Below are 24,555 nucleotides of genomic sequence, written 5' to 3'. Positions count from 1 at the left end.
AAGATCCCTGAAAAGGAATCTAGAAAAATTGAACGCTAAAGTAGCTCCAGGACTCATGCAGAAGAGTGTGATCCTAGAAACGGCGCACATAGTGAGAAAAGTGATGGACTCCTAAGGAGGCAGGATGCAACCCGGAACCCCACACTATAAATACCACCCAGTCGAATTGGAGGACTGTGATAGAGGAAAAAAAAGAATAATAATTCAGTATTTGTATTACAAATAAGAATCAAGTTATGAATTAAAACACTAATGAAAGCCAAACGTGAACATTTAGAAATAATAATAATAAAATGCCAGTGATATCTACATAACGAAATTATCACGCGTCTCCAGTTCCTTTACTATAAACACTAATTACACCTTGAAAGGAACCCCAGTTTAATCATCAAAGTCCTTTCACATTAAAAACTGCTTCAGACAAACCCGCCCGTCCGCACAACACCTCCGTCAGGGCTCATAATTGGATTCGTTTTGGGCGTAAAGTACTACAACAAGCTTGTGACGTCATAAACGGCATGCCACGATGTACGACGACGAAGTTTCGAAGTGCGGTCTAATATCGCTCTCATGGACCACGAGGCATATTTTAGCTCTCCACGTAATGAAATGTTCGAAATATTTCTCAGGTCCTCTATGATGAAGCCTCTATGTTATGTGCGTTACCAACGGCTTGTATCAAACAAAATCCTGAGCGCATATTATTAAAATAAATAATTTAATTATGCGGTTTAACCTGCGAAGGCAGACTAAAGTTCTCCTACTAGGCGGACTCAACACAACACACACACACACACACACACACACACAAAAGGGCGGGAGGGAAAGTTTCCTATATTCCTTCGCCTCCTCAAACATTCTTCTACCTTACCAAGCATCGGAAAATATTTAGGACGGGAGATAAAAGTGATAAAAGTTGGGATTAATACGAAAAAGACACATGCGATCGCCTGGGGCTTAGAAGACTTCTGGATGGATGGCATCGGCGCGTGATATTGAACGGGTTCCTGATGCAGCAAAAAATAAAATAATAGAATAAAAACGCCGTTGAAATAGAGCACCAAAAGGAGGAGCTTTATCGTTGACGCTTTCAAAAAAATAAATCAATATATAAAAACGCTTCTTGAAACAGCATTAAACGGAAGAACCATATTGTTGATGCTTTCAAAAAAATAAATTAATAAATTATAAGCACTTCTTGAAACAGAGCACTAAAGGAATAAACTTTATTGTTGACGCTTTATCTCAAAGCCAGGGAGAAACGTGGTAAAAAAAAAAAAAATGAAAACTTATCGACTCAAAGGAAATAATTAAAAATTGGGTTCTCTCGACATAAGTAATGCCGTGAATATAGAAATGCTTGGGTACGAAAACCTCACAAAGAGAGAGAGAGAGAGAGAGAGAGAGAGAGAGAGAGAGAGAGAGAGAGAGAGAGAGAGAATATTTAACATTTATGAATCAGTAAGACGTTATGAACGTATGAATCGGAAACCACAGGGAAAATTCAGAGGGAAAGGAGGTCAGCTAGAATTGAAAACAACTGTCAAAGATATATGAAGAGAGATGCACAGCCGTAAATTAAAGCTGAAAGAGAAATAGTCAACCGAAGACCTCGTGTATCTACGCAGTGCAGTTCTGAATGACCAGAGAAATGTCAAGGAAAAGTTCACTCGGTTCAAAATAAACCCCACGAGCTAAAAATACAACAATGTAATAAAATATAAAAAACACAGGAGTAAAGATCACAAACTAATCTTGAAATATCACAGGTCGTCAAAACGAGAAGAACGAAAAATATTTGAAGTGGTGCTTTATTTCAGTTCATTAATATATCAAACACCGAAGTTATTTGTAAAAAGGTTCATTAGTCCATTGATTCACAAAGGCAAACGCGTGTACAAGCCCTTCATCACGAAACCTCTAAGTGGGCCAACATTACCTAACTCGAATATATTTTTAGTGATGAATCTTGACGTGATTCCAAATGTCACCGAGCTGAAATGACATTCAGTTTTTCTCGTGACGCAAAACGTCAATATTACAACACTGTTACTGAAAGTATGTATTGTTATCAGCGTTACTGCTTTACTGTTATATTATCTGGATCCAATTAGGGGGGGGGTGGGGGGGGGGGTGGAGTCATCGAATTAGATGGACTTTACTGAAGATTTTCGACGCACACAGACGTGTCTGCTTGCATATCAAGTCCCACTAGGGTAAGGCGAATAATTAGTAAACCTCCTGGCTAGGGTGCAACTCCACTAATAATAATAATAATAATAATAATAATAATAATAATAATAATAATAATAATAATAATAATAATAATAATAAGTAGCAATGGGTTTTAGCGTTTATTTTATCAGGCCTTTATTTTCAGCAGCAGTTCATTTCTTCAGCTTCTGGACATCAACAAAATTCCTCAGAATGAAATGAACTTACATAAGAAGACGTGTAGTACCATTTACAGTTGTAGATCTTAGTGACTAATTAAAACAGAGCTGAAGTGTCTTTTCTCAGCGCTCAAGCATACTCTCGAGACTCCTTCATTTTTAGGTCAATAAATTTGCATCGATCTTGCCTTCTGAGTTCAATAAATTCGCAATTCTTAGGAATTTCCAGTTCAGCAATTTCTGAATGTCCTGTCATTGTCTAGTCCAACTGTTTTTCACTGCGATAATCTTTTACAGGTCAGTTACTTCCAAAACCAGTCATCTCCAACGTGGAATCAGAAAAATATATTTCTGGTAATTAGAAATTAATTTCTCGATGTAATGTAGGTCCCGTTGCTAGGTAACCAATTGGTTCCTAGCGACGTTAAAAATATCTAATCCTTTGGGCCAGCCGTAAGAGAGCTGTTAACCAGCTCAGTGGTCTGGTTAAACTAAGGTATAGTTAAATTTAACCATTAAGTAACCCATTTTCAAAGTCGAGCCGCTTCCCAGAGCAGTCTTGTTGCAAGACCTACAGTCAGTGCCCATCGCCTGATCATTTCTCATCATCGCTGCTCCTAGAGACGTGAGCACACGATGTCTCCTCGGATGGACTAATAAGTCTTTGAGACAACCTAATCCTTGTAACTCCTAAAACGTTTCTAAGGGGTCATTAGTCCTTGACGTTCAGTAGTCTTGACGAATTCACCACTTTCCTCGAGTCTCATCCTTTTCTACACCAACCATTTCTCAAGGATCGGTCGCTTAACTGGTCTCATCGCTTGCCATTTTCAAAATTGCCTTTTCTCACGAGACAATCCTGGTCTATCTATGACCCTTTTTGGGGGGGTGGGGGGCAAACTGGAAAGAAAGTTTTTGAAAGACAAAACCACATGGATATTGACTGCTAAAATAATGGATACGTTCCGTAACGCTTTATAAAAGGCAGTGAGCAATTTCCCAACATAAAACATTTTGGAATACGTATCAAGAATGAATTGAACATTCGCATCAATGAATATAAAACACCTTGGATATTTCAGCACGTCAAACACAGGTTTATGGTTACGTGATTTCAATACAGCTCCGTCGACTAATATCTCGTATCCACCTACGACGCTTTCACTGCAAAATCTTTGAAAAAAAAAAACCATTTCAAAAATGCTGTGCACCATGATGCAAAATGAGGGACTGAGGCAATTCACTTACGCAGTCATTAACTCTTACATTTTCCTGCCAGCAGGTTTTATGGAAATGTTTCAGTTTTGGTTCAATACCTAATAATGCCTAAATAATGTATTTATAAAATGTCATCCTTCCACTTTTATTATCCTTCTACCGGCATTATCGCTTCGTTCCTTCACAGCAGAAGCTGATGTTATTAACTTCCCGTCGCCAATTTCATGGGTTTTCAAGCATAAAAAACTTGGCATGAAGTGAAGTTTTTAATGGATGGAACAGACGAAGTTTTATCATTACCAGTCTTCATGTTGCGAACGAATTCTCAAGGACGACAAAAGAACGAAATATAGAAGCCATTTTCCTGACTAAAACGGCTCCCCCAGAATACTACAATACCCTCATCGAGAAATTAAAAGGGAGATTGGTAGAGTTATATACAGATGAAATAAATCACAAAGAAAGAAACAGGAGCCCAGAATGAAATAGACTGTCCCACTGAAATATTTTGTTACGAGTTAAGTCTATCTTAGTTTAACCAGACCACTGAGCTGATTAACAGCTTTCTCTCTCAGGGCTGGCCCGAAGGATTAGATATTTTTACTACGTGGCTAGGAACCAATTGGTCACCTAGCAACGGGACCTACAGCTCATTGTGGTATCCGAACCACATTATATCGAGAAATGAATTTCTACCGCCAGAAATAAATTCCTCTGATTCCGCGTTGGCCGAGCCGAGAATCGAACATCGGACCACCAAATTGGTAGCTGAGCGCAAAAATCACTCGTCTAACGAGGAACTTTGTGTTATGAGTTAGACAGTTCTACTCACAGTCAATAACAAGACCTTAGGTAATAATGAGCAGCGTGATTTTATAAAAATAAAATAAGGAATTACCCCGTGCTCGAACACGGCACTATATGGTCTGAAAAGGGTGTTCCGCGTTGAGTTGGAAGATACATAAATTAGCTGAGTTAAAGATACATAAATTTGTTGAGTTAAAAATACATAAATTACCTGAGTTAAAGATACATAAATTTGCTGAGTTGAAGATACATAAATTAGCTGAGTTGAAGATACATAAATTAGCTGAGTTAAAGATACATAAATCTGCCGAGTTAAAGATACATAAATTTACCGAGAGGTTGTGAGTGGCAATTTTTTTTTTTTTTTTTTTTTTTTTTTTTTTGCTTGCACGGACAGCTCATTCTCGATTCACCATTAAGAGATGACATCGTAACTCCTCCAGAGTTAGCATCTTCTGGGGGAAACGATTTACTAGTTATGAAATAAAAGACAGTTTAAGCCATTCCAAGATCTGAAATTAATAGCAAGACTGGAGAGTAATTTCACAAGAGGAAAAATACGGCGTGTGATATATTCAAATCATTGCTGATAACATAAATCGACTTGACATCCTATTTCTACTATTAGTCACATGGACGAATTATAATGTCATTGGAGCGGAAGCCGAAATTAATTCTGGTATGACAGTTTGTCAATGGAAACTGGGGATAAAATATGACACGATTAAAATTACGCGCAATTACGCGCAATTTTGGATTAGTCATCAATGCGTGTCGTTCATTTTCATTATTGCTCAGCATAAAAGCGCATTTATAACTGAGTAATGACTAATAAATATACATTAAAGATAGATATATAGTTGTTGAAAAAATGAAAGTGTGATGGATGCATAAATAAGTTTACAAACTTCCTTACATTTACGAACATCAAAATTCAAGACATGCCTGGAAGAAGGTTTCCAGAGTTCGAGTAGCACGAGATAATACCAAAAGTCATCGCAGAAGTTCTCTACTGGATACAGTAACTCAAGAAGTTGTGTACAACGCGGGTGTCTACCAACAAAGGCCTAAATCAAAGTCATTATTGCTAACAAGAGGTAAACCATCTTTTGGAGAGAATTTGCTTAGAGGATAAAGACCTCGTGAGGCTTCAGATATTGAGGCGGGAGGTCAATATGCCAGCGATGACCAAACTAAAGATCTGAAGCATGGGGGATATGTACGTTGTACAGTACTATCATCTCTGTAAATATGTCAGCACTATGAACAGCACAATACCAAGTTTTCTCGCAGCATCAGATCAGATGAGACATTTTTCTAGTGTCACTGATGGAAAGCAGCTCCAAGTATCGTCAAACATTCTATTGCTCTTAGTGTTTATGAAGTTCTGCCACTGACTAAACTACTTATTGATTTGTTAAAGAACTCTATTACGGGTAACGGCTGATTCGTTTTATATTTGGAGAGGAAATATAATTTCAATAGCGGGTTTATCATTTGCAATCTGTAAAATTCAGTCTATCTCAGACCTAAGACAGCAAAGGTCTCGGAACTTCCCCCCTTTGAAATCTCAGTTATAATAGGTCTAGGTTCACACACACACACACACACACACACACACACACACACACACACACACACACACAAAACTGTCGATGTGTCTCTAGGATACTAGTAATTGAACATAAAAATTATGAATCTCATATAGCAAGAACCATCGGTTATCCGTGTTTTCATTTAGATAAAACGAGCTAAAATGTGTAATTAGATCTGACTTGAAATCTTGAAGGGGCCAGGGTCACCCTCAATGTCAGACTCCTTTCTAAAGGCAGACAACGTTCTGCCACTTGTAGTTGGCACAAGATTTTAGTACTACTTTTCAGCTATGGTACTAGAAATATACTAATCTGCCGAGTGTACAATGGTCAGCGGCGCCAATAAACGTATACATTGATCTACATATGGCAGAAACATCTTTAGCATTAGTTCCAATACACTGATATATATGTGCAGAGGTTCCTTTCCTTAACCAGCAGCAGACATAATAAATATGGAACAGACAGGTCTGTATATAACCAGTAACGAGGTGAAAAAAAATTCCGGACACTAGTAAATACTTCAAATTTCATGTAAAAATGTTCCTGCATCATCAATCATTCTCTATTTTTATGTCAAGACTGCATTACATATTTAATTTCCGAAACTTCAGCGCTGACTTTAATTTCAAAAAGGAACAAAGATAAGTAAGCAGATATCATACTCTTATTATCATCATCCATTTCAAAATTACTGTTCTCAAAATCATACTGGTTAATTTTAAAATAGATTATTACGACTCTCATACAGTATCATCACCATGAATTATTATCATTATTACCATCATTATTATTATTATTATTATTATTATTATTATTATTAATTATTATTATTATTATTATTATTATTGTACTTAGGAAGTAGACCCTCTCTCAAGCATACTTTTAATAAAGTATAGTTGTATCATTATTATTAATAAATATTTGCAGTTCAACTCTGATATAAAGAAATAATTCTAAACGTCAATATTAACAAACACTGGGAATAAGAAGAAGGAATAAACGGGTGCCATAAATGAAATATAAACTTTTTCATAAAACACTCACATACAATAAGATGGTTATCTGTATAGGTACTAATATAGCAATCCTCACCCGCCCCCCCAACCCCCCCAAAAGAATGATCCATTCAATAAACGGGTGCCATAAATGAAATACACACATCCAGTCATAAACACACTCACATACAATAACATGGTTTAGAGAGCAAGAGCGAGAGAGAGAGATGGTCATCTGTGTAGGTACTAATATAGCAATCCTACCCAGCCCCCAACCGCCCCCCACCAAAAAAAATTATCCATTCAAAAAATAGTCAAGAGCCCCCTATCCTCCTATAGGGGACAAGCAGGCCCCCCTCAGTTATTTATGAGATAGAACTGGAAAAAAGGCAGCATAATACGGGATCTTTTTCTAAGCGAGATCATTTTCAATAACACACTGTGACATGTTATCAACATCTGTCATAAAAAACATATTATGATCGTGACTCGCATATATAACGCTTTTGTCATGCCCATTCAACAACGCATTTGCATAGACGATGCCACAGCGGTACATAACTTTTCCATTGTCCGCTCGAAAAAAAAAAATTATTGTATCAAAACTGAATCCACGGAAAATGAATTTACGCGAATTGCCGTGTCTGAAACTTTCTCTCTCTCTCTCTCTCTCTCTCTCTCTCTCTCTCTCCTCTCTCTCTCTGTCTGTCTGTCTCTCTCTCGTTTTCCATTGTCCGTTAAAAAAAATTATTGTATCAAGACTGAATCCACGGAAAATGAATTTACCACGGAAAATAAATTTACCAGAATTACCGTGTCTGAAACTCTCTCTCTCTCTCTCGTTTTAAAAACGCACAGTTCCTGTTAAGATATTTCTAGCAACAGATACCTTACCGTGACCTCCTCTTTCTACATTTACCTAGGTTGTATTTAAAAACAGTAAACTGTATTTTCAAATTCTCATGCAATAAACAAAACATATATTCTAATTCATGAGATGAACTTATATGGTGTACATACATGTTAAAGCAACACTAATGCTATACACACACAAGCACACGCGCGCGCGCGCACACACACACATATATATATATATAAATGTAGTGGACTATGATTGCTTTAATGGAATATATAATTGCTTTTTGTATTTAAAAAAAAATATAAAATCCTGGTAAGTAGTGTTAATGCAAATCGGTGAGAAAATAAATGTTGATTTTGCCGTAAGCTTTTTTTTGTTTTGTTTATAGAAATAAAAATTTTTCTGACGTGTCAGAAAAATTTACGTACTAGAAGATGCGGTAACAGGACATTAGACATACATGTGCTTGGATGTCTATGAATATATATTGCATGACTGTATTTTACATAAATATATATAGTGTACATATGTATATATTCCGAGGTAGAGCGAATTTGATATTAAAGGACATTTGTAGCTTGATGCGAATATATTAATCACGGTGATGTGATAAGACATATATATATATATATATATATATATATATATATATATATTGTATAGTATGTATGTATGTATGTATGTTGTATGTCTTATCACATCACCGTGATTAATATATTCGCATCAAGCTACAAATGTCCTTTAATATCAAATTCGCTCTACCTCGGAATATATACATATGTACACTATATATATTTATGTAAAATACAGTCATGCAATATATATTCATAGACATCCAAGCACATGTATGTCTAATGTCCTGTTACCGCATCTTCTAGTACGTAAATTTTTCTGACACGTCAGAAAAATTTTTATTTCTATGAACAAAACAAAAAAAAGCTTACGGCAAAATCAACATTTATTTTCTCACCGATTTGCATTAACACCACTTACCAGGATTTTATATTTTTTTTTTAAATACAAAAAGCAATTATATATTCCATTAAAGCAATCTTAGTCCACTACAGTTTTTTATGAATATATATACAGAACTGTATCAGTTATTATTTGCTTCACAATTTTACAACTGGTTTTCATCGGCAAAATTTAGGCGGAGGGGTGGGGAGGAGGAGAGAGGCCCCAACCCCACTCAGGCAATGCCCACAACACACAAGCTATTTGACATCTAATATTCCCCATTAAAAAAACGCCCATCCCTTCTCGGTATTCATTCCAGGTGATTTCTTACGCCCACGTCAGAGAACACAACGCCCCCCCCCCCACCCCCCCCACCCCCCAAACTCACTCTTCATAATCCTTAAAACAGCGACCCGGACCGCCAACCCAAAATCCGCCCACTCACTAAGCGTCAGAACTACCGACGCCCACGTACCATCCTCTCTCTCTCTCTCTCTCTCTTTCCAGCAGCGACGCGGATTGTCTACGTTCTCTTGATATAAACTCAATGACACTGGACGTAGTAGGGTCAGTTTCGGACGAAAAAATTCTGTCTGTCCTTCACATTGTCAAAGATCTTTTTCTGCTTCTTCTTCTTTTACAATTTTCTTCTTCCTTCTTTTTACTCCTTCTTCTTCTTCTTCTTCTTCTTCTTCTTCTTTTTCTTCTTCTTATTATTATTATTTTTATTATTATTATTATTTATTATTATTATTATAATTATTATAATTATTAAATAGATAAAAAAAACATTGACTGAATTCACCTTCTCTTTCGCATTAGTCAGCATGAGTGGTCTGATTTTACACGACTTCATAGTAGTTTAGTGAGAAAACTGGCGATTTCACGAATGCCCTGAAACATTTCGGGGATTTCGTGATATCCCTGGTTTTTTCACAATCTTGCTGCTACGTATACACAAACTGTAAAAGTGTGCCAATACGCAGGTTAAGATATCTTATAGTGCAGGGCCAAAGAACTAAGGCATGTCTGCCTATCTGTATTATTTCAGCAGAGGAGAGAGAGAGAGAGAGAGAGAGAGAGAGAGAGAGAGAGAGAGAGAGAAATTCTCTCCAGCGAACACTCTTATTCCTAAAAGAGCCGTTCTTCGCTGTTTCGCTAATTTGCCAAACTTCCGTAAGGACGAGGAACCCAATTATGGGGCTGCATCGATTTCCAGTCATCCATCGGAATTTCAAGTTAAAATCCCGGACTCGGAATGTTATGATGGAGAAGCAGGAGCAGGCTCGGGTAGGATCTCTTATTACTGCTCACGCTGCTAGCAAACCATTTTTCATCTACATACGGTAAAAAAAAAAAGAAAAAAAAAAAACACACACACACATATATATAATATATATATGAGATATGTGGAATGTAACAAGTATTCTTAGAAAGATGAAAACTTATAATATAATGCCTATCGTAAAATGAATCAAAGCAACGCCATGGAAACATATGGCATCCATAATAACTAAAAAGAAAATACTAACCAAAAGAATTATGATGGCTGTTATCCGGTTTAATGAAGATGTGTTACAGATATCTATGATATATATATATATATATATATATATATATATATATATATATATATATATATATATATATACATATATAGATATATGTATATATATATATGTATATATATATATATATATATATATATATATTTATATATATATATGATATATTATATATATATGATATTATATATATATATATATATATATATAATTATATTGTATTCTGCATAGTATTCCCGCGAGCATTACATTACTATCAGTCATGAATTCCTGGATAACAAACTACAGAACACTGAAAGAATAAGCAAGGAATTGTGTTGTTTGAGCTATATTTTAGTTACCTGCAGCGCTGAAGCTATTAAGACAAAATTAGACATTATCATGCCAAGTGACATTAAGAGCGAAGAGACAATGTATACACTCATTTCCCTTATTGTATTGGCTTCAAGTTCCATCAAATCACTACCGCAATTATATAATTAATGCGTAGTAATTTTTTCGTATAACAACATGCTCAAATGACACTTTCTTCAATGACACTGTCCTCAACAGAGTAAGAAAAAGAAAAATGTCTACAGAATCCCATTGTGGCTGTGATTCCTTTTACTTAGGCCTCGCGAGAAAGGAATAAATCATCTTAAATATTCAATTACAGTTGGCCAAGAGATTAATGCTCATATTTTTTTTTTGGTACGCCTCGGCGACATATCGCGAAGAAATGCTTGGTCTCGTGGCCGTAATTCAAGATATAATGAATTTTCTCGAGGGAACTCTTGGAATTTGTATTGATGTAACGAATAAAATGAAAATAATGGTAATTTATGTCCAGGTCTGTAGTAGTAGTACACTCTTTACTCGACTGGGCGCGAGAAGTTCGAAGGAGATTGAAATTGGAAGGGACAGATATCTGTAATTCTTGGTAATGTCTTCAAATTCTCCCAGGTTAACCTAGAACCTCGGTTAATTATATATATATATATATATATATATATATATATATATATATATATATATATATAATGTACATATTTTTTTTCTATATCCTCACGTCCTTAAAATTCTATTCTAACCCCAAAAGGTACCAAAATTTTAAATATATATATATATAATATATATATATAATATTTATTATATTAAAAAATATAATAAATATATCTATATATATATATATATATTTTTATGTATGAATGTAGTATGTATGTATATATATATATTTAAAATAATTAATATAATTATATATATATATTATATATTATATAATTATAATTATATATAATAATATATATAGAGAGAGAGAGAGAAGAGAGAGAGAGGAGAAAGAGAGGAGAGAGGGAGCGAGAGGGAGAGGAGAGAGACGACGAGGAGAGGCAAATTTCACCGAACGAAAGAGAAACGAACGGAATTCTGCAAAGGCTTTCGACTTCTCGTCCTTTACTGAGCACGGTCTGCTAAGTTAAAGGACAAGAAGTAGAAAGGTCTTTGCAGAACTCCGTCGTTTCTCTTTCCTTCGTGGAATCTGTCTTTATTTGCGTAATGCATCACGTTCCATTTTTTCGTGATTCAGGTATACATACATAGTACATAAGTATATATATGCATTCGTGATTCAGTTATACATACAAACATACATATATACACACACATATAATTAGGCTGTGGGACCAAAAATAGAGAAAAACAAAAATATCCAAAATGAAGATACTCACCGGAGTAATTAGCCTTTTCGAAGATGATGTAATCCCTCCCGGCCTTCTGCAGGAAGTACCCGATCTGCAGACCGCCAGGCCCAGCCCCGATGACGCAATAGCGGTGGTTCGAGGAGGCGGCAGCAGCTGAAGCAGCTGTGGTTGCGCTGGCGAGGGACACAGGCGCCAAGAAGCATGAACAGCTGATCACGAACAGCAGGTGCAGCGCGAAAAGGGGCAGGAGGAGGAGGAGGGAGCTGAGGACCCTGCTGCAGAAGCCGACGGCAGCATCAGACGGACTCCATCTGCCTCCTCCCATAACCCTCACCTCACACACCTGCGGATGGGGGGAGGAGGGGAAAGACGAGGATGAGTCGCTGCTGGAATGGTTTCGTGGGCTGAAGCGACATTTTTTCGCTTACTCGGGGAGTAAGCCTACAAGCTACTTTGTTGTTGTTGTGGAGGGAGGGGAGGGATGGGTGATGGGAAGGTCTATGGAGGAGCCTACAAAGGTCTGAAAAAGGTGTTTTGCGTTGGGCTAAAGATACAGGAATTTCAGCATAGGATATTAATGATTTATTCATTGGAATGAAAATTTTAAGGAATGAACATTTTAAAAATAAGTAATGTCCATGTTAAATAGTACAAAATATTTATTTCTAATAAAATACAGCATATCTATTATAATTTTCATTGGTGAAACAAGGATCTATTTGACCATAGATTTTAAAACTTTTTTAATTTACGCTAAGTTAGGAACATAATGTTTACAACTTATGGGCGAGGGGAAAATCTTGCATGTGTTCCGAGTAAGCTTGAGGTCGGATCACACCTTTTTTTTTTTTTTTTTTTTTTTTTTTTTTAATGTGTGATTTACATTACAGTAACATTTACAGATGATCAAGTTCGCCCTACTTGAAGAAACGATAACTACTACTTCCAACTAATGACTGATTATTTATTGACCTGTTCCCTGATTTTAATATACTAAAGTTTCCTTAACTGGTTCTCAGTTGTCATGTTAAAATATCTGCTGGTTCCAGTTATGAATATAAAACCAAGGCATGATAATAATAATAATAATAATAATAATAATAATAATAATAATAATAATAATGAAATCGACAGCAGCCAATACATGAAACTTTGGTAATGATATACTTGACTTCCGACTAGTTTTTTAATGGTAAATATTTGCGAATTATGATGTTACCAACATTCTAAAAGAAAAGCCTGCAGAAATTGACTTGTACCACATAAAACGAAATATTGTTTCGAACGCAATACTTGTAATATTTCCAATAAAGTTTCAAGCGCTCTCTCAAAGTTCTTCGTATCCAAATCTTGCGAATAGTTCCACAATGACATGAGTGGCTGCGTTATATAAAATGATTCCTTCGGCGGGGGGTACCGCTTTCAGTGTTCCTCACCCGATGCACTGTAGGCATTACTTCGTCCCCTAGCTGCAATCTTTTTCAGTCCTTTTACTGCACCTCCACTCATATTCTCTTTCTTCCATCATGCTATCCACCCTCTCCTAACAAAAATGTTTCATCGCGCAAATGCTTTGAGGTTTACCTCATATCACACCTTTCAAACTTTTCTACATTCAATTTCCCTTACAGCCACGAGCGACCTCTTAGATCCCACCGCTTGGTCTTTGGACTAAATTTGATATTCCATTGCATCCATGCATTCCACAACACATAGTCATCCTTCCATTAACCTCTCAATAGCTCTTTCAAAGTTATTTGCGGTGAAATATTGCTGGTAGTTCCAGATTCACAGGAATGGCAGTGTTTCTATAAGATGATTCGCTTCTGTACTATGGAACGCCGCCTGGTGTCTTCACAGAATTCCAGATTCCTGGAACATCGGCTAAAATGTTTTATTTATCAGAAGGCCGTACCTGCGATGTATCTAAAGTGGATTGGGTTAAGAGGCAATAGGTGTTACTGGAACGGCGTGCGTGGTTTTGTAGTGACTCGCAATACCTTCCTGGAAATGCTTTGTTAAGAGATCTGACGATGCAACAAAATTAACAGTAGATACAGCAATTTCTCACACACACACACACACGTTATATATATAAAATACCGTGTTCCGTATATCTTTGAATGCAAGGCAACACTGCAACGTGTACACCTGAGTTCCCTTACCTTGTTCCTTAAGGAAATCTTTGCTCTATCAGATAATCATCCAGTATCCATGTAAGTTTGAAGCTACTTAGCTGAATGTATGTATATATATATATATATATATATATATATATATATATATATATATATATATTTATATATATATTTGTGTGTGTGTGTGTGTGTGTTAAATTGCAGTGGTTTCTCATTAGAATACTAAACGGCTTTGTCTTCAGTATGTTTGAAAATAGTCATCAAATACTACCCCTCTGTTTGTTCCGTCTATCAAAAACTCTGTGAGAGAGAGAGAGAGAGAGAGAGAGAGAGAGAGAGAGAGAGAGAGAGAGAGAGAGAGAGAATCTGACAAACTGCTTCATCGTGGTGGAAAGGATATTTCAATACGAATGAAAACTGATATTTTACACATGTGGTTTGCTTTCATTCTCTTCTCTTTTCTTATTTCTCAGCCTCCGGCAATGACCCACAACAGTCAACTAACAATCAGGTATTCGATCAACGCAGGGGCTCGGGACTTCCAGGGAAAAACGCGCTCATACCCATGGTCTACAACTTTCGTTTTCTCGTTTGATCTGAAGATCGAGTAAGGGTTTGTAGTATTACGGGAGCACTAACGCAGTGATAAGATTAGTATTTAAATATTTTACAAATGCAATAAAAAATGTGACTAATGTTCCACAATAGAACTTTAGTTTTCAAATTAATTTCTCGATAAAATTTGTATTTTTTTTTAACATAAAACTTGTTACATTAATAGTGGGACGGGACAGAAAAAACAGTCTGTAGATATGAGAGAGAGAGAGAGAGAGAGAGAGAGAGAGAGAGAGAGAGAGCAAAACTAATCAAATAACGACGACCCTCACGATGAATGTACGACAGACGCGGACACTAATTACCCTCGTAAACGCCCGTCTTCTGGGCTGGGAATAGGGAACACGTCCTCTGCAAACAATATGGCGCTCGCTTCACGCTCTATTCTACAATAACATCCAGGCCTTCCCGCTGTAGGCAGCCCATAACAACATCTCCGATATTAAAGCCAATATGGGGGGTCGAAGATGACCACCTTGATATTCACTGAGGCTTTGTTAAACGTCCGGAGTGATTGGGGAATGGGGAATGGGGAATGGGGAAAGGCGACCTCTGCTATAATATCGTTTCAGTGTCTCTGTTTAATGGGTGATGCGAGGTGAAAGGTGAATCTTGCTAGCCTTAGGCTAACATCACTCATCTTTATTTTTACCAAGACTCACAAGAATATTCTAGAATGAAGTCTGCAGAGAATGGAAATTATTATTATTATTATTATTATTATTATTATTTTGTTGTTGTTCTTAAGATATTTACACCATTAAACTCCTCAAGCACAAGATGCTTAGTGTAAACTGGAACGTTACAGGGGAAAGCAGAAGCAATTCCTAAACTATTCATACTGACGATTAAATTAAGGTTATTTTGTTTTCTTTAGCGTTTCAAATTCTTTATCACTTGATTACACCGGAATTCTTCTTCTTACGAGTATAAACGTTCTAGCTGGTTATCATTCGATATCTTCTCTTACTTATTTTCCTAATTCTGACAGTGATTAAATACTATGTGTATCATTAATCAAATTCTCTTTCATTACTTTATTCCAATTAAATTCTAAACATTAAAAGTCTTTACTTAGGAATAAAAATACACACTCATATAATTGGAGAGGTTTACATTTAACCAGTCTGTAGGAGTTTCCACACTCACGGTGTCTCTTCAATTTCCAATATAAAGTTGAAGATGCACTTTATACAGAGGAAATCAAAACCCAGCAAATCCGCAGAATAAAGTTTTGAATTTTATAACCCAGATTTGTGATGCATACGGTGCTTTGTTCAAGAGAATTATTGATATCTTATTTGGCACAAGTTTGTTTCAGACTTGCAATATTATATTATTATCATATTATAGTATCAAAGTTAGATTCCTGGATAATCCACATAAATGAGGTCAAATATAGTTCAAGAAACAAATACATTCGCCAACTTGGCCTAATTTAGCATTACAGGTAATGTGACGACGTCGATTTGCAACATATTCTGCAGCCAATTGCAATAATGCATGACGTTTAAAGAAAGTCATCAAAAAGGCTTTTTTATCCGGAAATAACCCGGCACGTGCGCTGTTATGTGCTTCAGAAGAGGAGACTAAATTACAGTATAGATTGTATGAGAGGTTTTCCGGTTAACACCAGAGGGCATAAATATGCCAAATGCCAATATTAAGAAAAATTCGATGCTTTCAACCTGCGGATACGCGGACGAGAGACGAATAGAATCGCAGGGGAGAAGAGACACATCAAACACCACATTATGCTGAACTCGGATACTTTTTTTTTCTTTTTTTTTTTTCTTAAAAAGAGAAATAAATGAAACAAAGGGCAAACGAGGATTCTAGGTAAAGTTGACAGCGATGCCTTTCTTCCCTTGTTCGATGCCAAAATGAGCGAATCGGAATATCAAAGGACGTAGAGCGAAAGAAGAAAAACGGACACCCATCTTTGTCTCTATAGATATGAGGGTACCACATCCAATCCTTTCTTGGAATTCGTGTTATTTCATCACAGCAGAGTGAGTAAAACCTTTTTCTCTAGGTAGATTTAATAAAGGAACTGCGTTTCAATAATGCTTACATCGTATCCTGTTATCGCAAGCTGCCCGTTTTATATTGTACCCACAAAAAATAGATAGTAAAAGGGGGATTACAATGAATTGTCCAATCTACGCCAAATTCAATGAGAAGGTTACGGGTAGTGAAAGCAATTTCGAATTCTCGAGTAATCTCGAGTATCGGCCTTGGAAAAGGCAAAGTACTTCTTGAATTGAATTGAATATAGAATTTAGGCCAAAGTCTATATATATATATATATATATATATATATATATATATATATATATACTATATATATATATAATATATATATATATATATATATATATATATACATAAAGACAAATTCCAAGAAGGAAAGAGAACCGACGGAGTCCTGCAAGGCCTTTCGACAGCTTGTCCTGTAAAGGACAAGAATCGAAAGGCCTTGCTGACCTCAATCGTTTCCCTTTCCTTCGTGGATTCTGCCTTAATTTATACATTCAAGACGTTCCATATTTTACTACTCTACCTCATCAATATGTAATGAACAGTGAACAGTGAATAATTAACTAATGCGCCATGACAGCACAGCATCAGCGAGCGTTTTTATTTGAATATCTAACTTACAATAAGGAAGAAAATTGCAAATTTTCCTGAGATATACTTTTTTATTTTGTGGACGACGCGTTCTTTGAATAAATCATAAATAAATTACAATAATAATTGGTCGAAGAAGAAGGGAATAGCATTAATAATACGACGAAGGACGAATTGATATTGAAGAATAAGGGGAGGATGAGGGAAGGGAAAGAGAAATATAGAAAGATAGACTTGAAAATAGACGCACTGTGAAGCAGGAATAATATCTAGCTCCTGATTAAAAAAAAAAAAAAAAAAAAAACAAAGCAGTTCAGTGAAGCAAGAATAAAATCTAGCAACCATTAAAAAAATAAAAAAAAATAAACGAAAAAAAGACGCGTAGTTCTTATGGCGTCACGGACATTTCTTTTTTTTACTAACAAACTCGCGATATGCAAATAGCACGCGCGAATTACGATTTTTTTTCAACAAAGATACACCGACATTACTTTTGTTTGCCCTGGCGATTTCTTCTTCATTATGGATATGACGCTGTTGTTATTACCGTCATTATCACCAGCCTGTCTTCTTTTTCATGGCAGGACTCTATTCGAACTCTTAAAAAGATAATGGCCAAAGACTTAAGGCAACACTGACACTGCTAAAATGGTATTTCGAAATCTGTACAGAGAGTATGTGACGTATAGCAAGCGTCTGGTATCTTTATCTGATTTTATTTATATTTTTCTTTTATTGTAAAATATACATTTACAGTTCTTATAATCTGTAATATTATATATACATTACAATCTATTTACATAAATAACATTTGTAATTACAAAAAAAAGGGGGGGGGATGAAAATATTGTCAAGTCAAAAAATAAATGGCATTTATCATGTAACCAGGCAGAAACGTTTACAAATCAAACCACACACAAACACAACCCTACACGGACACTTAGAACAAATAAAAATAACGAAGTCAGCAACAAAAAACTAAATTCAGAACAGGGTATCCGATTAAAGAGAAGTGTTTCACTGACATGTCAGGGCACTTGACACCGTCAATCGTCCCGTGAATAAAAGGGTATAGTGTGACCAGTCCAAAAAGAGAAACTTTCATCCAGTTGAAACCATAACATCCCTTTCTCGCTGCCCAACGTTAGGTGTGATTGAAAAACACGAAGAATGACTTTTACGTCCATTTGAAAAAGAGATCTTACTTATCCTCAATCAGCGAGTTTCCTCTTTCTCTACAATGTTTGTCCTTTGAACCTCCAGTTCGTAAAATAAGACGAAATAGATCAGTTCTCTCTATTTCCTCTTCGAGTTACAGACGTTTTACAAGATAAGTTCGCAAAATAGGATCAACATTCAGTAAAGTAACATCCGGTTAATTTTAAATTCTTGTAAGAACTGGTGTTATTATAGCTCCAAATATAGACATACAGGATATCATAAATATATCTCTCTGTATTCTTCCCGTCTCAAATTATATAGGTCGTTGAGAAACAGGATATCATAAGTATACCTTAAAACCCTACGGGAAGATTTTTATTTTTTTGTTACAAAGATCATGTCTTGTTCGAGCGCTGATATACATAAATTAAATTCAAAGCATCATATAAACACTGGTCGTGGGGCCATGCAGTGCCAAAGGAATGCCAGATATTCCGCTTTAGCTTCGATCACTGCATTTAAAATGGGCATCGTCCAATGACAAATAAAGCATCAACACAAAAAAATAATTTTATTTTTATTCACTGTCATGAAAGGAATTTTCGAAGCACTCATCAATAATTGCTATTAGAGACACTCTCGAACTCTTATGAGGAATATTTGTATTCCCTGTTCTAAAACCATAAGAAGGAAATTATTTAATGCGTTCTTTCTGTTCTTTCTCGTTATTTTATCTCTTATGTTTAACACTTGTTATCAATTATCAAGTATTTTTCGGTGCCGTGGAATTCTTCAATTACTGCGCTATATCCTTCTTTTCGTCTCTGTTTGTTTAAACGATTTAACTGAATAGCCCGCAAGATGTTTGGTAAAACAGATACGCAACGACACACACGTACATATGTACGTATGTATTTATATGTATGAGTATGTATATGTATATGTGTATGTGTGTGTATGTATGTATGTATGTATGTATATGTATATATATATATATATATATATATATATATATATATATATATATATATATATATATATATAATCTCCCCAACAAATCATGCATGTGTGAAACAGATTTACGTGGAGAGAGAGAGAGAGAGAGAGAGAGAGAGAGAGAGAGAGAGAGAGAGAGAGAGAGAGAGACCAAATTTACTTATCCACCTGAAAAATCTTATCTTCTAAACAGAAATTTCCATTTTTTTCTTTTATTCAGTATAACAAAATCATCAAAAAGACAAATAATTTTTTTTAAATTGTTAACCGTAAACGGAAAAGACATGGAAGAATATAAAGGTGCCTTGGAGATGGCTTCACATGTGACATTCCTCATGAGTGGTGTGCATATATTGCATGACACACTCGAAGGAAATAGGTCCTTGGAAAGGTTGGTCAATGCACGAGGTCTTTCGGCGAGGCGGGTTGACATCTCTGGGGAGACCTTCGCAGAAATATTATCTAAATAGAAGCAGTATAGAGGACGGAAATTAAATTCCCCTAACCTGTTTTACGGTATTTTTGCAATTTACCTCAGAAACCGGACGCTGTTAATTAAATTCATGTAACGGATCTTAAATAGAAAGTTTTGATAAATGAAACGCGGCGACTCATCACCGTAGGGTTTTTCAACCTTCCCAGGCGATTGTGTTACGAAGCGATGTTGAAAGGTATTACCTACTATGAAATTCAGGGCCTCTGTAACACGTTTTTTTTTTTTTTTTTTTTTTTTTTTTTTTTTTTTTTTTTTTTTTTTTTTTTTTTTTTTTTTTTTTTTTTTTTTTTTTTTTTTTTTTTTTTACTTTGCCCCTTGTCAAAGCATCGGATGTAGCTGAAAGTTGACATATGTATATTTCACAACCACACACAAATTTTGTCAGCATTATCAATAACCTAAACCCGACAGTTTTAATTTTTATAGAGTAAAAATTATCTAGCCGACGCCATGGCCAATAATTACGAGCCAGGAATCGAAAAACATTCATTACGTAAGCAAAGTAAACACCTTTTGACGAAATGTTGCGCCGCCCATCCACTAGACAGAAACCCATTCACCTTGTTTCATCGGCTCTGAAACCCAAAGACTTTATGAATGGCGGAACGATACATAGATGTGGGTGGGGTATCTGTGCTAGCGTAGTAATACTACTGTAGCAGTAGTGCCGACACAGTATAGCAGTAATATACATGAATTAAACGTTTAGGCCAACTGCTGGGATCCTTGAGGATCATTTAGCACTTCTTACAACAACTCGAGAAATGAGTTTTTATAGCCAGAAGTTAAATTTTCTAATCCAACAATGCCCATGATAGCCTTCAGTGTTATCCTGAATTATAACGAGGCCAAAGTGGGTGGAGCCTCATGAAGTTATCATTCTGACGATGATTATTGGTGAAGGTTTAAAGCCAAAATACGGTACCGGCTATTTTTTTCAGTAAATAGGTAGATAGCCAATAAATAAAAATCGCATCACATTGGATATAGCAGTTATCAAATCAAGCTTGTCTACTATGTTTTTAAAAATTACCATCTATTCCCTACATCTTGTCAATCTGATTGTGACCTATAAAGTAGACTGTAATTTCTTAGGAAACTTATTTTGGGAGTTAGACTAATAATCGAAGTGTTTTTGTATTTATTAACATATTTTGTTGGTTTGTTCATTATGACAATTATCAGTGGAGAGGTTCAGAGTTCATAAAGGTGTAACGCTTTGCTTGTATTTACATTTGTTTGTCATTGTTGCCAGAGGTATAGCCTTTGTTACGCATAGCCAATCATCCATCGAGAAAGAGGGAAGAAATGCTGTCATAAGTTACGTAACGAGTGCGTTCGAAACCTTTTCTCTGAGTAAGTTGGCCTGTCTTCAAAAATAGTAACTTTTACATTGTAAGTACCAAATTTATTCAACCTACGTAATGCAAATACAGTCAAAATTTATGTGTAGATATAATGTGTATTCTGAATAAGCGTTATAATTATGAAATGCATAGATAAAAAGTTATTGCGAAAAAACCGTGTTACAGAGGCCCTGAATCTCATAGTAGTCGTCTCCTTGTTTGGATGTTACATATTTTGACGGGATAATGAACACTCTTCTGCTGACTGCTTTTACTCTCTCTCCTTGCCTAAAACCAACAATAATCGACAAACAACTAGGTACCTAATTCACTGTTTACATCAACAATATCACACTGGATTTTAGGGTACAAGAATCGAACGCTGGTCGCTCAAGTTGTGAGTCAGATACTTTACCACTGACCTACGAGGAGAGAGAGAGAGAGAGAGAGAGAGAAGAGGAGAGAGAGAGAGAGAGAGAGAGAAGAGAGAGAGAGAGAGAGAGAGAGAGAGAGAAACCTGCTGCGCTTTTATTTATATTACGGTGAAAATGACTTTTATGAAAAACAATATTGCTTGGTAATATAAGGAAACGAAGTCTATTCGTTTAAAATGTCCTCTATAACATAATATTAGGTTATTTAATAATTTCCAATTTTTGGGAAAAGCTTACAATCTTTTCTGTTTCTATTTGTTATACACCCTGAAGAACCTTATGAAATACAATATACCAAAGCGCCTGCGGGAAAATCTGGGTAAACGTAAAATGTGTTCTCATAAAAGATAAAAGACAAATTCTAAATTAAACCAACAGTATTAAGTTGCTAATTTGTAGAACCCAGATGAAGTAACGGGATGCCTACTTGGTCGGGAGCAAAAAGAAATAATAATAATAATAATAATAATAATAATAATAATAATAATAATAATAATAATAATAATAAAAAATAAAAAAAAATAAAAAAGAAGATATAAAATTTAAATTCCAAAGGCATTTTTCAGCCAAGGTTCGAGAAAAACACATAAAAGACAAAGGCAGTAAGAGGGGTAGAGGCGAGGGGGGGGGAGGGGGGTTACTGGGTTGGGTGCCCTGGGTTTTGAGATCAGGGAACCATCAGTAACATATTTCTATCTATGAAACGTAAATGTTTGATCGCGCTCCTCAATACCTTAAATTTCGGACGTTTTGCACCAGCTTATCGATTTAGCATAAAATAAAAAAAATCATGTAATGATAAACAGGGCGTGATCCGACATCCAGCTTACTCAGGGTGCGTGCTAAAATCTACTATCAAATAGAGCATTGTTTCACCAACGAAAATTAAGATGAATACGCTATATTTTATTAGAAATAATTTTTCTGTACTGTTTAATCATGCTCATTATTGATTTTTTACACTTTCAATCTAACAAATAAATCATAAATATCCTATCCTAAAATTCCCGTATCTTTAACTAAACGCAAAACCCCCTTTTCAGACCTTATTGGACTTTCCTATCCACCCCCTACCCCCACCCCAACAAGAACAACAGCAGCAACAACAACAAAACAGTACTTTGTAGGCTTACTCCCCCAGTAAGTGAAAATCATGTGATGAAATAAAATAAAAAGGCTTCGCCATATTTCATAACTCTTGAGAGCGAAGTGGTAAAGAGAAGGGAGAGATGGCCCAGTGTGTTTTGTAAAGCACCCATGACCCTGATAGTAATGTGGAGACATGATGACCAGATTACTGGTTTGAACCACAGGCATTTTCCTAAATGTCACAAGCCACATAAACCACAAGAAACTTGAAAGCAAGACAGAGGAACCATTTTAGATGACTTTAATGGGATCTCATCCTAAAGAAGGAAAAAAAATACAATACACACATATGGCATTCTTGGGTAGTAGTAGTAAACAGGCAAATCACATCATGGCTGGGAAAATAAGAAATCTAAACCATCCGGGGACGAACTGCTGATCCCTACATGATAACAATAAGAATAGAAAAATAAGACTCCCTCTCTCTCTCTCTCTCTCTCTCTCTCTCTCTCTCTCTCTCTCTCTCTCTCTGTGTGTGTGTGTGTAAAATTTACATGCGATGTAATATATAAAACGCATTCTTGTTAAGGTCATCTTTTATTTTCAGGTAAGATAACTTCGATACATACCATCATGACAAAATCACAAAAGATACGTATTTAATCTCCAGGTATTACCAGGATATGACAAGAACTGACGGTATAAATGTCCCGACTGCCAGTGTCATTTAAATAAGTCATATGCTTGTTAATTTTATACGTTTCAACGCTGCAATTATGATCGATTTCTTCCTGTATCTACTGAGAATCTAACAACATTTACTGTATAGAGAAATTTGAATAATATATATATATATATATTATTATTATTATTATATATTGCTACTTTCAAAACGCATATATCCCCTCTTAGACTGTATAAAATGTTATGTAGAATTGTGCAACATGTTCCAGATTCCTAGCTAGCTTAGAATTAGGAAGTTTAAAATGTGTGTTCAGATTTCGCATAACATAATGTAAAAGAATATATAACGTAGTACGAAAAGAGAGAGAAATTATCTTTGTCCATTCGAAACTAGAATTGTTTCAGTTACTTTCATCACCTCGAAATTAAGGGAGCTCGAGTCTTCGTTGTGTTTTTATATACATGTCAATCTGAATTATCGCTCAATTTCTGTCTTGATCGGGAATGTGACTTTATTGAGCTGACTCGTTCATAACTTGTTTCATACGCATACCTCTTTGCCGAATACCACATGCAGATTTCACATTTTATCTGTAAAGTTGCGTCAGTTTTCGAAGCTTCTAGAAAGAATTATTGCCCAAAACGTTTTGTGTCATCTCCACTGCCCAGCTTCCTTAAGGAAGAGAATTCATTCAGGCTTAATACCTCAAAGCGTTCACATCTCTCTCTCTCTGCCTCGCCATAATTGATATTAACGTAACGTATAATGGTCACTCGTAACCTGTAGATTTCAGATTTGATATTTCTTTGAGATTATTAAGTATTATTTAATGTTTTTGTGGAATCTGAACAAACATTGTGAGTGTAACGGCACCTGGTTTTGTGAAAGTATGA

General features: G+C 35.7%; 1 protein-coding gene across 4 annotated transcripts in view; it reads right to left on the bottom strand.

Annotated features, from left to right (window-relative positions):
* Positions 1–24,555, bottom strand: part of LOC135215420 (FAD-dependent oxidoreductase domain-containing protein 2-like) — a 213,928-nt gene that overhangs the window by 24,689 nt on the left and 164,684 nt on the right. For all 4 annotated transcript variants that reach the window (XM_064250033.1, XM_064250035.1, XM_064250031.1 and 1 more), the window contains one exon: positions 12,099–12,414. In XM_064250033.1, coding sequence (XP_064106103.1) covers positions 12,099–12,396 — 298 coding nt within the window. In that variant the 5' untranslated portion in view covers positions 12,397–12,414. The remainder of the gene's footprint in view (positions 1–12,098; positions 12,415–24,555) is intronic.

This window comes from Macrobrachium nipponense, chromosome 5 (genome assembly GCF_015104395.2).
Source record: "Macrobrachium nipponense isolate FS-2020 chromosome 5, ASM1510439v2, whole genome shotgun sequence".
Lineage (NCBI taxonomy): Eukaryota > Metazoa > Arthropoda > Malacostraca > Decapoda > Palaemonidae > Macrobrachium > Macrobrachium nipponense.
The sequence above is the reverse complement of the archived record's forward strand: the minus strand, read 5'-3'. Positions and strand labels throughout refer to the sequence as shown.